The sequence below is a fragment of the Siphateles boraxobius genome, unplaced genomic scaffold (genome assembly GCF_051911475.1).
Source record: "Siphateles boraxobius isolate OS27281-9 unplaced genomic scaffold, OSU_SipBor_1 26, whole genome shotgun sequence".
In the NCBI taxonomy this organism is placed as follows: Eukaryota; Metazoa; Chordata; class Actinopteri; order Cypriniformes; family Leuciscidae; genus Siphateles; species Siphateles boraxobius.
This window is the reverse complement of record NW_027508876.1, coordinates 27,885,063-27,901,347: the sequence shown is the minus strand read 5'-3', so window position 1 is coordinate 27,901,347 and position 16,285 is coordinate 27,885,063. Positions and strand designations below refer to the sequence as shown.

The 16,285-nt window shown below is 39.0% G+C and overlaps 2 protein-coding genes across 3 annotated transcripts in view; one reads left to right on the top strand and one right to left on the bottom strand.

Moving 5' to 3' along the window:
* Positions 1-652: 652 nt before the first annotated feature.
* The window catches only part of ift140 (intraflagellar transport 140 homolog (Chlamydomonas)), a 30,303-nt gene continuing 14,670 nt past the window's right edge, over positions 653-16,285 (bottom strand). For both annotated transcript variants that reach the window (XM_077245396.1, XM_077245397.1), the window contains 11 exons: positions 6,054-6,231; positions 5,461-5,651; positions 4,551-4,646; positions 4,316-4,448; positions 3,971-4,243; positions 3,707-3,889; positions 3,385-3,591; positions 2,594-2,806; positions 2,332-2,498; positions 2,107-2,248; positions 653-1,264 (listed from right to left, as the gene is read on the bottom strand). In XM_077245396.1, coding sequence (XP_077101511.1) covers positions 1,076-1,264; positions 2,107-2,248; positions 2,332-2,498; positions 2,594-2,806; positions 3,385-3,591; positions 3,707-3,889; positions 3,971-4,243; positions 4,316-4,448; positions 4,551-4,646; positions 5,461-5,651; positions 6,054-6,231 — 1,972 coding nt within the window. In that variant the 3' untranslated portion in view covers positions 653-1,075. The remainder of the gene's footprint in view (positions 1,265-2,106; positions 2,249-2,331; positions 2,499-2,593; positions 2,807-3,384; positions 3,592-3,706; positions 3,890-3,970; positions 4,244-4,315; positions 4,449-4,550; positions 4,647-5,460; positions 5,652-6,053; positions 6,232-16,285) is intronic.
* Positions 7,361-15,281, top strand: tmem204 (transmembrane protein 204). The gene is made up of 3 exons (XM_077245398.1): positions 7,361-8,128; positions 9,331-9,486; positions 14,903-15,281. Exons 1-3 carry the CDS (start codon positions 7,882-7,884, stop codon positions 15,145-15,147), a joined length of 648 nt encoding a protein of 215 aa, XP_077101513.1. The 5' UTR covers positions 7,361-7,881; the 3' UTR covers positions 15,148-15,281.

The following is a 16,285-nucleotide window of genomic DNA, read 5'->3' as shown; positions in this document are numbered from 1 at the left end:
ACTGTAGGCCTATCAACTGAATCGTGATAAACTGACACTACTTGAAAAATCTTGATTCGGTATATTTGCCTTGTTAATGCATGAAAGCAAATTAATTGTGCTAACAATTTTGGGTATATTGACTCTTTGAATCGATTAACTGAACAGATTAATTGATATCAAAATTGGTAAACGGAATCCCAGAAGCAGTAAATATCTTTGTCCAGTTTTAAGGTTAAATACAGTTTCATTTTAACACATTTATTAAAATTAGAAATTTAAAATCGAACACGAATTTTCAAAAATAGGTTCTGCAACAAACTAAACTGAAATTACAACAAACCTCATTATTAATAAAAACTTATTTGAAAAAAATAACTTCAAGAAATAATTGAATCACTTTTGAAAAAAAGTTAGAAAGAACCTCCTTGCTGAAAATAATCAAACCTGCACGCAATGATTCGAAAAAATGTGAAGACCTGATCAGGATAAGATTTGGAAAAATGGGATACGATACGACCGTTACCGTTTAACCGTCGTCTACGAGGAACAAGATCCATCGCGATCTACTTCAACTGATGCAACATGTTCAATATCTTACACAAAATTGATAAACTACTTGTACATTTGACTTTGAGAGATGTATTGTAATTCACTCAAAAAAGCAACATGATTAAGTAAATGTGTAGAAAATTTATTAAAATGTATACAAGATATATGATACAAAGGTAGCAGAACAAGTCTGGTCATTAAATAATTTGTAAATTGTACAAAATGACTTAAATATAGTGGTCCCACTGGATTGTTGTTGAACAGGCCACACACACACACATCACATACATAAGTGCATCCTGGGCATTCACACACAAGCTACTCTACTTAAGGCAGCCTGCAAAGCGGCTTTAACAAAATCACACATCAACTTTCAAAGACGTCCCATTTACTGGCAGTCCCATAGAAATATGGCACGTTTTTTAAAAATGGGGCAGCAAACCAAGACTCAGACAGGCAGACTTCTGTAGGCTAGTCGTGTGCATTGAGAAATGTGTATGATTACTGCAGGTATCTTGATGACCCTTCTAAGCAAGTCGTTCTCTCAGTGATTGATGTTCTCATCCTCCTCCACCTCTTCATCATCATCGGCAGTATGGGCGGCGTTTGTATTTCCGTAGACCAGGCGGATTCCAGCAGCGTTTTGTAGAGCCTCCAGACTGGTCTGACTCACATATAAACTCACATTTATGTTGGGACGCGTTGATCTCAATTCTTCTATTTTACTCCATGCCTAATAATACACATAGAAAAACACAAAATTATATAACTGGAATTTCTGGAAATGAATATTAAAGAAATAGTTCACCGAAAATTAACCATAGTAGTAGTACACAAAACTTGTATTTGTAATTTCAATGTGCATGGCTTGCGGTGTAATGTGCTTCTTATTATTTTAGCTGTACAAAACAGTCTTGATAGTGGAGAGTGGTATTTGTTATTATTATTTTAATTTATTAGCGTAAACATAAATACTGGTTTGTAGTGCAAGTAGTTTTACCATTGACTGCACTTGTTATTCTTTTAGTTATTTACCTATAGAGGCTAATGAATCAGAAATCTCGCACATTCACAGAAAATATTTTGTGATTTGCATGAATATATAAGCAACTTACACTTGAATTGGCACTTCTTTAGCAAGTACGGTAAAATGTGCATGCTTTTAAGATGACGTCATTAATTCAATGAAACATGTAGGGTGATGAGAGTGGTGATGATTTACCTTAAATGTGAGCGAGCGTTCAGTGTAATTGTGCAAAGTGAGTGCAATACACTCATAGCGTTCAGAGTAATTGTGCAAAGTGAGTGCAATAAAAGCAGCTGATGAATGGGTCGCTATGAGCGACTCCTCAAAGAGACCATTTGCAAGCAGCAAACAGCAGCATTCGTGTGACACACATGAAGTACATGTTTGTAATGATGCAAGATGAATGCAAATGCACCAAGTTTCGATAGAATCAACCAGACTAATGCTGCTGGGGCGCAGGGAACAATTGTACTCTGATTTCGGACTCGAGCAAACAGTGTGAAATCCCCATAAAACACAACATGCCGTGAACCTCAGTATTTAGATACCTGCTGGAAGTTGCCATGATGGCAATAGTATTCCACCAGGAACCCATACACATCTCCAATACGCACTGCTGGGTCCAGATCCTTCTCTTCCAGCAGAGACTCACACACACGCACCGCTTCTACTGGATCCTCTTCATGCATCCTTGACACACACAAATACATTTGCAAATGCATGCAGAGGTGTTGAAAGAATGCACAAACTAAATGCTAGTATTTCATCGGTACCTGCGTGCCTGAATGAATCTCTTGATGAGTCCGAGTTTGTGTGTGAGTATGAGGATCCTGCTGTCAGCCTCGTCTCCACTGCGACCCTTTGCTTTAGTCAGACACTTGCATGCCTCCGTCAGAGCTCCATACGCCTTCTCGTAATTCTGATAATCATCAATTTCCACCTGTAAACAAACGCCCCAGTAAAGGTGTTTAAGAATCATTGAGATATTGATTATTGCATTGACAGTGCTGCTGGACACACACTGGCTCTCAGTACCTCAGCACAGGCCTCATAAAAGCCAGCGAGCAGGTCGAGTGCACGTCCTTTTGTGTAGAAGCCAATGATGTTCTTCATGATCTCCGGGTCGTTCCTCCAGTCCAGAGACTGCAGGTAGTTGGCTGCCATTATGTAAATTTCCTTCTGTCTGGAAACGCCTGCGAAAAACACTATTTTCTCTGTATCGCCGGATTTCAACAGCGCTCGCATCGCCTGTCAAAGACAAGAACAGATGAGAAAAGAAAAGCTTGATATCTTTGCTTTTAGAAGAGGCTGATGAAAACCGATTTTAGGATGAGAGAAGATATAAATGGATAAAGATATAAACAAGAAGGGCACACATAATGCAAAGCAATATGAAGATGATTGAGAGATAATAAACATTCGTCAAAAGTAGTACATAGATTGTGTGCAACAGCTTTTTCTGCAACAATGTTTTGATCATTATGATAATTTAGAGGCCTTAGAAATCCATGTATCAAATATGATACAGTAGTAGATTTTAGTGTTAATTTGAGCTGAAATTATTTTAATTGTAGAAGTGATTAGGAAGAATGTGAAATGATATGAGTAACATGAAACTAGCACAGTGTAGGAAATTGATTTGGAAAAGGTCAATTCTATTATTCGCATCCTTATATAAAAATATTTGCCCGCAGAATGCCATGATTGACCAATCAGAATCATGTATTCCAGAAAGCCATGTCATAAGATTACGCAAAATGACAGATATTTGATCTACTCCAATCTTTGATGATTAAATCAGCTGTTGATTTGAGCAGAAGCCAAACCTTGATCTTGTTTCCAGCTTGTGTGTATTTTTTAGTCGCTAGGTGGTAGTTGCCCTGGCGCATGCAGCAGTCTGCGATTTTCTCCAGCAGCTCCTTTCGCTCGGCCTCAGACAGATGGGTCGAGTCTTTTGACACCGTCAGACTTTCAGCCAGATCTTCTGTGATGTTCAAACTCTGGTCCAAACACAACTGGAGCGCCTCATGGTACTACACGCACAAATTCATATGCATACAGTTGCAAAACACTCTGCTGTGATTCCTACAATTAAAAAGGGTTCTGTTTCCATGCATAAATGTATGACAGTGTGTGGTCCGTGTTCACCTTTTTGGCAGCCACCAGCAATTCCACAGCTTTCTGGTACTGAGCATGTTTGATGAAGAAATCTGAGCAGCGTGCCAGTAAGGCAGGGTCACTGGTCTCATTCAGGTCCTCTGCGATCAGCTGCAGAGCTCCAAACTGCTCTGTGGCAAAAGCTAGTTCTAAAGCCTTAGAGACGTGACCTGCCTGTGTGTTACATAAGTGATCAGCACCACCTAGTGGTAAAGTTTGACACAACACGTATCTGAATATAAAATAACAAAGTACCTTATGATAAAGCATAACAGCTCGGTCCATGTGCGTTCCTTTCTCTTCGTAATACATGGCCGTGTCCATCATGTCTTCTGGATTGCTAAGCAGCGCCAGATTCATGAGTTGTTCGTCCAAGTTATTCTCTTTACACAGTCGGATGGCGTTGTTATATGCTTGTGCTCGTGTGTAGAAATGCACCGACTGGCTGATTTCATCCTGTCCCTCGTACTGTCGTGCAACATGATAAGATGCTGCTCTGTTCCCCGTCTCATTGGCTATCTCACTCGCCTGAGAAATATTCAGATCAGCATGAAGCATTCAATACATCGGGGAAACTTCGATCAAATTTATTAAACAGACCTTCTGAATGTTTCCTAGATAACAGTGCACGCGCACTTGAGACAGGTAGTCCTGAGCGAAGGCGTAGTAATGCAGCGCAGCCTCCATGTCTGATTGGCTCTCCAGATAATGACCCCACCACTTATACAGATCCCTGTCCAATCACACACACCAGACAACGGATAGTGGGAATATAAAAAAGCCATGTCAGACTGCAGGGGCCATAATCATGAATCAGCTCTGCATAGTAACTCACTTGTCCTTCATTTTATTTATGTAGATCTCCAATGAAACATTGTCCTCCATCAGCATTCTGGGAACTTCAAACCGATGTGTGTCTGACTTCTCAAAACTATTGAGTGGGAAAGAAAAAAAGTAACAGACCACAAAAAGATTTTACTTATTTTTTGCAGCTATCTGAGCAGCAAATCAGCATATAAAAATGATTTCTGAACGATCATGTGACCCTGAAGACTTGAGTAATGATGCTGAAATTTCAACTTTGAATACAGGAATTAATTACATTTTACTATCTTTTTACATAGAAAACAGTTACTTTAAATCAACATGTACCACTGCCACATTTTCTATATATTTTAATAATTATTTTCATAACTTGTAATAATTACTTTAATGAGCTCATTGTTTCTGCCTAAAATGAATGCATAATGTTATCAAACTGTATGATTTGGTCACATTTATTTTTCTCAATACTCTGTTTTATATCCAGGGCCTGTTTTTGTCTTGTATTTGTGCATCTGTGACTGTCCTGTGTTTATCTTGCTGCAAAACCAATTGCCCTATGGGGACAAATAAAGTCTAAATTTGTATTATCTTTACATTATTACATTAATTAGACTTGATAAAAGATCACTTTAAATTGTAATGTAGACACATGCATCTTCTGTAAAGCTGCTTTGAAACGATATGTATTGTGAAAAGCGCTATACAAATAAATATGAATTGAATTTGTAAATCATTCCATTACTGTTTTTGCTGTATTTCTGGTGAGCATAAGAGACTTCTTTCAAAAACATAAAAAATATTTTGTAATGGTAGTGTTTTGAACTTCGTAATGGTAGTGTATAGTCTCCCATAGCTTTTCTCCCGTTGTGACCTCAGTGTGCATCATGTCAGCAGTGATTGTGTGTGAACGTGACACTCACTACACCAGCGCTAGGTTCTTGTCCCCCATGGCCTCCAGGTGTTTGGCGTAGCTGTAGTATGTGGTTCGGAGGTGAATGCGGTCGTGTGTTTCTGCTGTCTCTACCGCCTGCTGCCACTGACCTGCCGCCTGATAAAACTTATTCAATAAATCAAACCTCCCACAGGACTTATACAAATGCTCGGCATCCTCCTGCGAAAAGAGAGAGATGCTGCGATAAACCCAAATATTTAAATCCAAATGTTTAGTTCTTTTTATTGTACTGAATGAGACAGAGAGGCTCCAAGTGCACAGGGTTTATTTAGATAACGTTGTGTTTGTGCTTGTGTGATTTAAACACAACATGAAACGTCATTTGCGATGTATTCAGCTTCCATAATGTGACATACCACAGAGTGAAACACACTATATAAAACAGCAGAAAAGTTTTTCCAGAGGTGGAGAAAGTTATTAGATATTAGTACAAGTTTATGATAACAAACTTTCCTTTCTTTAATAATAATGCATACTACTGAATGTGCACAATGAGAATGGGAACATTTTTTAGGTTAGCAAAAGAGGTCATATTTGAGGTCCAATTTTTGTGTGTCTTACCAGCATGCCCAGCTGTGTCGCCAGTACGGCCACCTGTGCCTCCAACTCTGGCTCTTTTTCAGCGTCCCTGAGAGCACGAGCAGCCCGTGCGTTACCCATGTTCCCCAGACACACACGCGCCACATCCAGACGACGACTCTTCACACACATCCGCGCCATGTTCTCCCACACCGCCTCACTGGAGATTCAATCATATACATGCACACATTTTACATTAACATGTATGCATTTGGCAGATGCTTTTATCCAAAGCGACATTGCATTGAAGGTATATATATATATTATGCATTCCCTAGCAATCTAAACTATGACCTTGGCATTACGTCAAGGTCATATGTTCATTGCTATTGACATTCTCTACTGTTTGAGCTATAAGAATGAATCAAAAACAAAAACATTAAATATAATATTCAGATGTCTTTTTTCTCAACACTTTAAGATCTGCACTGAATAAAAGTGTGGATACAAGCACTGAAACATTACATGAAGCATCAGATCTGTCTTAAAACGGGTTAAAGGTGATATTGGCGCAGTCTTTTGTCTCTTCAGCACTCCGCAGCTGCACTTTGAGTGTTTCTGCTCTTTCTCCTTTCGTTCCACCTCATGAGCAAACCGTTTCAGTTATGCATGGAATGACCCATCAACACCCAACACTCTCTCTCCCACATTCCCTCTCTCCCACTCGCTTGGCCCTTCGTGCCCTCGCTCCTTTTTTCATCCAGTCCCATCTGGTCTTTATTTATCCAAAATCCCCCCGTTCTCTCGTCTTTTTCGCTCTGTTCGGCTTTAGTAGATACAGATGTGTGCTGTCTATTAGAGTTAAGCAACAGGAAATTCCCTGAATCTTTGGGGGCCCAGAACTGAGCAAGAAACCAACAGAAAAGTAGAGCGAGAGAAGCAAATCCAACCAGGATGATTTAGGATTCTCCCTTTTATTGGACAAAAATGAAGAAATTAAGTAAATGTACATAGTTCTGGGTATGTGGCTTCTTCAATGTACATGATTTTTTCACTTGTTTTATGGTCCAGCAGGTGAAAATGGTTCATTTGATCACTATAAGAACAGCTCTCCTCAATAACACACTATTTGAGGAATCATTCATGTCTGGAGTGCAAACGCTGCAGGACGATGCACAAGCTGAACTTTAATGCTTAGTGCTGCAGGTAAATTTCACTAAATACATTACTTTACATCTCTCGCTCCATTAATAACCACATCACTGATCCAAAGAGAGAAAGAGGACGGCATTGCATTCTGCTCTGTCTGTTTTCCTTCCAGGAAACACATCCTGTTGCTGGAGTAACGTGTTAGTCACAGAGAGAAAGAGAGAGAGAGAGATGTATTCCCAAGTACTCCCTACCCTCCCAGTTCTTCTGAGCTTTTCAGGGATGAAGTACACACGCTCGGACGTGAACATGGGAAACTAGTTAGGAGCGAGATAGTGCGAGAAAGAGTGTGAGAAAGAACAAAAAGCACAGAGACCGCATCACGTAGACATTCCTCAGCATTCCCAGCAGGGAGACGTGGAGAAAAAAAACGACCCAGCGCACATCTGCAGGAGAAAGGGGGAGGAACAGACCTTAGAGCCGCAGACAGAGAAAGGACGAGGATTAAAAGAAAGTGTGCTTGTTTATGTGATGGCCTTGGAGGTCCAGCGTCCAGCCCTACGAGCAGCATCGGCCCCGGACTCTGAGGAAGAGGGCTAGAGACTCCTCAGGACACAAGAATGAGTGGCGATGTCCTCTAGCTAACCTCTTACAGCGTTCATGCCGCTCAGCGTTTAGCGTGCACGTGTACCCGTGGACGTTTCAGGTATTTGAGAGGCGTATGGCCGTTGGCAGGCTGGTGGTGGTGGCGGCGGCGGTGGCCCTGCTTTCTCTGGTGCTCAACAACGTGGCGACGTTCAGCTCTAACTGGGTGTTACAGGTGCTGGAGGACGGACGGAGGAGAAGCGTTGGGCTCTGGAGAACATGTGCGCACGAGGACACACACACTCACGAGCTCACACCCTGCCAGAGACTCAGCTGGGGATCGGAGTTCGCGGGGTACCAGGAGTCACGCAGCACTGTCAAACGTGAGTCTCTGTGATACAGCAAGAGCGCATGTACTGTAAGTAAGGGAATAGACGTTAATACGACAGCACATCAACAGATTTATGCACTTTGTTACTAAATTAAACAGAAAAAGTTAACAGTTTTATTTATTTATTAAGAAATATTATATTAATATAATTCTCAAAGTATCATGTAGATTCAATTACAAATGTTACTAAACATAAATCAATATATTTTATCTATATATAATTTCCGTGCCAAGCATGATACAAAACTAATGTCTTATTGAAAGACATTAAACACTGAAAAAAAAAAACACTAAAAATGTGACTAACAAGTACATATTGGTTTAGTAGATCATTTGTGAATTCATTAAAAAATATATAAAATGTCATTAGTGTACATGTTTTATGAACATATCATATTTAAGTGAACATCAACTTTGCTAATATAATGATTCATAGAATGTTACTTTAAAATAACTTTCAGTAAGTAATTATTGAAAGCATTCCCACTCCACAAAATGTTATATATATATATATCATTTTGTGAAGGGGTAACGCTTTTAAGAGCCACAAAATTTGCCAAAAAGTGTTACATTTTTTACAGACATTTTGTATATATGATTGCATGTATGAACTGCTTGCATTCATAAAAAAATATAATATAAAAATTTAAAATATGAGCTTAAGAGCTCCTCGAATGAAGGACATGTCTAGAGCTCTTTTATTTAGATGTCTGGCTAGTATTAAACCATGGCAACTATCACTGGAAGAACAACCTAGCAGAGATTTGCTGGCCTGTAGCATGCAGCCTGGCACGTCTGTCCATCTATCCTGATTTAGAAATAGGAAACGGATGGACACAGTGAAGGATTGTGTCTTTCAGGAAGCGACACCCACATTGGCAAAGTTGTGTCTTATGCACATCTGCAGCTGGATCTTCCTTGCAATGATTCAGATATTCTATCCACACACACACACAAACAATGTAAAACATGCTTTTTTTTTAAAGTTCTAAATAAAAGATTAGAGGAGTACGTTTTACAAGAAAAAAACATTTCAGTCTTTAGATTTCATGCTTAATTCAACCGTGTTACTTGTCATTTCTTTGTAATTACGTGAAATTTCTGAGTGAATTTTATTTTCAGTGCATGTACATGTTGGGTTTGAATCACCCAATCAACCATTGAGCAATAATATTTTTTCTTTTCTGTTTACAGTTCAGTTTGACATGATGCGGGCATGTAACTTGATGGCTACGGTGGCTCTGACCGTGGGTCAGCTAATCTTCCTGTTTGGGTTATTGGAGATAAGCCACATTACCCAGGATTCTCAGTGGTGGGAGGAGGCCATCGCAGCCCTGTTCCAGTTAGCCAGTGAGTGTTCAAGCCTGTTTGTACAGTCAGTAACAAACACTAACAGCCTCTTTGACGAGCTTCAATAAGCCTGACAGAAATACAACACGCCCACCCTCAAATAACACTTTAATTCTTTAATATCTAAGCCGTCTGTCTTTAGAGATACGGTCTCTATTGTCCTATGTTTGCTGTTCTGCATTTTGGGAAAGGAAAAATGGAGCTTTGAGGATCTATAACAGAACAAACATCAACAAAGCACAGCAGCCTGAGCGCAGCGACTACACACAATTCAACAGGAAACAACAGAGTCCTGGCCAGAGACCCGCTGACAAATTAAATGAACTCCCATTTGGGACGAACACAGGCCCGTCTCTTCAAAACTTGCTGCTGAAAGTGTGCTGGCTGTGATGTTATCTTGTTTTATCGCGTGTTCACTTTCAACGGTTTGCGCATCCTTCATCTGCATGGATGTTAAAATGCTGACAGGCATTCTTAATGTAAAGCCACGCTTGTTGATGGGCTACTAGTGAATTGATGGCATCGTATTTTATAAATAAAAGAACATTACAAAACACCCAGAACATTCTAGCAACCCAAGCAACCGCTCAGAACACCCTAGTTACATACTAGCAACCACCCAAAACACCCTAGCAACCACTTAGAACATCCCAGCAACAACCTAGCAACCTCCCAGAAAACCCTGGCATCCACCTGGCAACGCCCTAGTACCCACCCAACATGGTGTATCTTATAAATAAATAAAAGAACATTACAAAACACCCAGAACATTCTAGCAACACCCTAGCAACCACCCTGAACACCCTACCAGGTGCAACCACTTAGAATACAGTAGCAACTGCCCACAACACCCTAGCAACCACCCATAACAACACCCTAGCAACAACCTAGAACACTCTAGCAACGTCGTACTAACCACCCAGACACCCTAGGTGGTTACCTAACCCTAACCACCACCCTAGAACACCCTAGCAACACCTAAGCAACCACCCAGAACATAAGGCTACAAGATTTTGGGGAAAAAATCTAATTGCAATTTCATATTATAATTACTAGAATTTTTATTATTAATACTAGATAATATATCATATAATTTTTTTTAATTAAATCAAAATAGCCGTGGCGATTTAATTATTCACACTATGCCATGTTGTGATTTCAGTTTTATTTTAATTAAACATGCTGCCCTACTAGAGCACCCTAGCAGGCACCTAGCAACACCTTAGCAACCACCCAAAACACCCCAGCATGGGGTGGCACCAACTTTTGCACAGGCAAGCACGACTCACGCTTTATTCATACATGTAAAAATGTAGTTAATAAGAATTCTTTGATCACACCTGCTGTTTTCTTAACCTCGGGTCATTTTTTATAGGCACCCTGTACATTTCCTGTGTTATTAGAAAAAGTTCTTTTCAAGTTTCATCAAAGAGGTCTGTGACTCCGTGGTCTGGCTTTTGTGATGTAGTGCTACGATGGTGGTCTGCTACTAGTGTAGTATATCAGTACAGCAAATAGTGAGCACTGCCTGTGTATGTGTGCGTTGTTTTAAGTGTGACAATAGTTATATTTAGCTAAACAGGGTCCAGAGCACCAGCGGCTGCCGCACAGCTCCAGAGAGCGACAGTCAGGCGCCAGGATATCCCTGCTCAGGACGAGGAAGTGTCTGTAACTACCTGTTATGCAAACCCAGAGCCGCAGAGGAAAGACGGGGAGGGGGTGTGTGACAGTAAGGAGTGGGGTAGCCGAGTGTCAGAGTTATTAGACATGGACTTGAACGGGAATTGATGATATTTTAAGAAGCGCAGACCGATACAGTAGAAAGAAAAGTGGATGTGTGTTACGGCACAGAGAAACATGTTTCATCAGGACAGTTCTAGAATCTCTCAAAATGTGTGTTAGTGTGTGTGTGTGTGTTATGGGTGGAGGAAACAAGTGTCCTGATTAACTGTCCCTGCAATACCGTGTCTGTTTACACAATCTCAAGGAACAGACTATGTCTGACAAAATGAAAACAATTATGTCCTCGTACTGCCATATAAGTTATAAACAAGCACAAATAGCTTCCCTGAAGTAAACGGGGGAAACCCAATCAGATGCAGTCAATCCATCAAGTCTATAAACATCCATACGTAATCCAGGCTTTGCTACTGTAACATGCGGCACATGCAAAGGCAATTTGCATAGTTTTAGTGCGCTGACTAGACACATTCACACAACGGTGCCATTGAACAGGGACTTTCCCAGGACAGTTGCTCAAGGGCACAATGATGATTGTTCAAGGCTAGTTTCTTGTGTCCTTAATTTCAAACTCATTATAGAGTACTTTGTTAAAGGGTTTGTTCACCCAAAAAATAATATTATCCCATTATTTAAGCTATCCTATGTGTAAATGAGTTTCTTCTTTCAGACAAACACAATCAGAGTTATATTAAAAAATATTCTGGCTCTTCCAAGCTTTATAATGGGAGTGAATGGTACCACAGATTTTGAAGCCCAAAAAAAGCGCATCAATCCATCATAAAAGTAATCCATAAGTAAAGCCATGTGTTTTGTGAGAAAAATATCCATATTTATAACTTTATAGACTATAATCACTGGCTTCAGGTAACGGCCATACACCAGTCTAGTTCCGGTGGAAGAGTGACCTCTGACCCGACGCATGCTGTACGTGGAAGCACAGAGGATAGAGCAAAACAAAACACTGGTCTCAAATTAGAAATCTAAAATGAGAATTTTTAAAGAGAATTGTCGGAGGATTTCGATATAAGAGAAGAGGACCGCGAGAGGCGTCTACTCTCACCTAAACTTACGCTACTCCTACATCCTACGTCATATGTCGGGCCAGAGGTCACTCTTCCATCGGAGACCAGACTCGCGTACGACCGTTACCGGAAGCCAGTGATTACCTAGGACAACAACAGAATTGTGATATCCTTATGCAAGAAAAATGATTAAAAAAAACATCTGATTAATGTTTGTCTGAATCCTTGACTTGATGTTTTCAGCCCGATGGCTGTCAGGACGTCAATGACTGACTAAATGTCATATTATTTCATGAAGAATCAGTACAATCAGCAACAACAGAGAATATTCTAGCAACCACCGTGCAACATCACCTGGATAGAACACCCTAGCAAAGTCCTAGCAACCACCTACAACATCGATGCTTCCATCCATAATGGCTGACAGGCAGTCAAGTGCGTCCCAATTAGCGTAATTATGCAGTATTTTATGCCGTTTTGTGAGTAGTGAGTTCACACTGAAAACACTTTTAAAACCCAGATGATGCACTTAATTAACTGAAAAACGAGGTGTGCAAAGTTAGACACTTCATGCACTCGACTGGGACAGCTTTAATTATGAAGCCGAGGGGGAATGACAAAATAACCTTATAAAATTCATACACTACTCGATTGAGTACATAGTGCATAAGCACATAGAGTATAGTGTGTCAATTTGGACGCAACTAATGACTGACTAAATGTAATATTACTTCATGAAAAATCAGTCAAATAAAAACCTATAAAGAAATCTGATTTATATGCAGTGTAATCTACAGGACAGAATAAAATCCATTTGTTCAGACAATGTTTGGTATATCTACATTATAGTTATAAACGAGAAATTTCACCTCTGCTATATTAGACAACATAAGTGTCAGTCTCCATTTGCATACTGCAACTGAAACCACACACCTGTTCTCCAATTCAACTTTAAATACACACTGAACATCACATGAGTGTAAAAGAGTGAATTCAGACAGCTGTATATATGACTGCACTCTATGTGTGATGTTAGGGTCATGTCATGTGCCCAAATGACAAAAAAACTTGAAAATATAATCTGACGGAAACACATTTCTAAAATTGGACTAGGGTGGATATATGAATGTGATTTGGATCAGGTCTGTAAACATCATGTTTTTCATGGGTGTTTTTTCTGTTAGACTACAGTCTACAAACAACTAAACTGATCTGAAAGGGTTTTTCTTTTGATATATCAAAAACAAAAAACAATTTTTGCTGTCTGTCTCAACAAAACTGATCAAGAAATAAATAAATCAATATGTAAAGCAAAGAGAGTAAAACATCTGTTCCTGATATAAATTTAATCGAGCCTGTTATTGTACATCATGTTCTAGTTCAATTGTACGAGCGTGTGTGAGTAAGAATCATCAGATGAAACTGAATGAAATGGAGGGAAGGAAGGAAGAATGGAAGGATAGAGGAGAAAAGGAAGGAAAGGGGATGACATCGGGCCAAAAAAAGCTGCATTCAGAATAAAAACAGAATGAACAAATGACTCGCTTGCTCTTGTTTCTGCCTAAATAAAACATGCGACGCGAGTAACATGATCTGAATCCTGTAACTTTTTCCATTTCGTTGCTCTCCTGCACTCAATTCATCTCACATCCTCTACGTTCTGTATTTCTGGGAATCTACTGTTGTGTTTTCAGGCCACAGTTATTAATAACACATGTACTCGGAGTCTTTACAGGAAGTGGGAGACGTACTACCCCTATTAGTCAAAACCAGCCAAAACCAACTGAAATCAATCAAAAGGGAAGAAGATTGAACTATTATCATGGTTTTGATGAATTAAACGAATGTTTCAGGTTCAGGCTCTATGGTCAGCTATGTGACATGCCGTCTAATACCAAAGAAAATAATTCAGTTAGTAAAAAAATAAATACAAATGGTGTTTACAGTAATGCACTTACAATAAAAGTCTATTGAGAAACAGCTTCAGGAGTGTGTAAAAGAAAAATGTGCGGCTCAAAAATATGTGCTCTCACATAACTGAAGACCAACATGGTATACGTCAAGTTAGCATATCACAAGAAATACAAGCTATGACATTTTGATTAAAGACTATGAAGGCAATATTATATATATATATATATATATATATATATATATATATATATATATATAAAACTGCACGGACTAATTGTTCACAACAAGACCAATAACATGCATTAAGAAAAATAAATCTGAAGAATATTAATTTATAAAAATGTATAAAAGTGGAAATTTCACAAATTTATAAGTTAAAAAAGTTCAGGCAATTTCATTATTTCAAAAACCGTCCAATCTAAGAAAAGGTCATATGGTCAGAAAATGGTCAGAAATTTTTTCTTTGATCGCTCCCTTAAATATGATGTCAAAAAGATCATTTGAAATGTATTTTAATGATATTAAAAATATATATATATTTTGTATTTTAAAAGTTATTTTGCATTACACATTAAAGAAGAGCTAAATCCATCAAATAATGTGATAAATCGGCATGAAATGAAAATTCACACTATTTTCTAAATGCATGCATCCTAAAAATTACAACTTACAAATTACAAATGATGCTTTGGCTATACTTTCTTCTGAAGCTAAGTGCTGTCTCTCTGTCTCTGCAGGTTTTGTGCTGGTGATCGGCCTCGTGACATTCTACAGGATTGGCCCCTACACTCACCTGTCCTACTCTTGCTACGTAAACATCGCTGCATGCTTGTTTGCCACGCTAGCAGCTGCCATGCTAATCTGGAATATTCTGCATCGCCGTGACGACTGTCTGTCACCATCTGTCATTGTCATCAGTCGATCTTTGACCACACCCTTCAGGCCACGCCTAGACAATGACTACGTAGAGTCACCGTGCTGACCCACAAAGACACATCTCACCTGAGACAAAAGGCATGACGGATATTTAGATGGGATGGACACATGGAGAGAATTTCAATCATTTTATGTGAAATTGATCTTCTGCTTAAAAGGGACAGTTTACGCAAAAATAAAAATGTGCTGTTAATTTACTTGCCCTCAGGCCATCCTGTCTTTTTTTCTTAAGTAGAACAGTCAAGAGGATTTTTAGCTGAAACCGAAGTCCTTGGTGGTTCATATAATGCAAGTCTATGGCTACCGTCACAATGGCTACCGTCACAGGCAAAACAAAATTAATACCAGTGGCTCCTGACGACGATACATTGAGGTCTTATGAAGCGAAACGATCTGTATTTGTTTTTTTGACTCTCAAAGTGACGGTAGCCATTGACTTGCATTATATGAATCCCCAAGGACTTCGGTTGCAACTAAAAATCCTCTTTAAAGTTCTACTGAAGAAAAAAAGACACCAACATCTTGGATGCCCTGAGGGGGAGCGAATTAACAGCAAATGTTCATTTTTGGGTGAACTGTCCCTTTAAGAACAAGGGTATTGATCATGTGACTGAAAAAAGTGACCTTGCTTCAGACTGAATGGAAGACTTTGGAAATTCCTTTAAACACAGAAGCAGGACTGTGGATTGTAAAGAATATAACTGACAGATAAAGATCAAGCTGGATCTTGACACGTTTATGTTCATAAGTGCACTTGTATCTATTATAGTTCTATGAAACATGGAGCATCAGATTTCAAAAGAAGTCTTGGCATTGAATATTGCTCCCATTTGGATATAGTAATTTACAGACCGGCATGGAATCTGCACTTTATACACATTTTCAGTGCTAATTTAAGAGGACAAATCTGCAGAATGCATTTAAATTGGTGAATTTCACACATATTTTATGTCCATGCCAAGATCACATTTTGCTCCAAAAAATATATATATATTTATATATATTTCATAAAGAAAAGTAGTTTTTTTTAGGACTATTTAAATTCAATTTGTTTTTCAAACTTTTCAGGTAGAAAATTTGCTTACATTTGATTAATTGCTTCATTTTGTTTAAACTAAATATCATATTTTCTTTACTGTGAGGAGATATGACACCTAAATATGGAAAAATTTGTTAAACAGAGT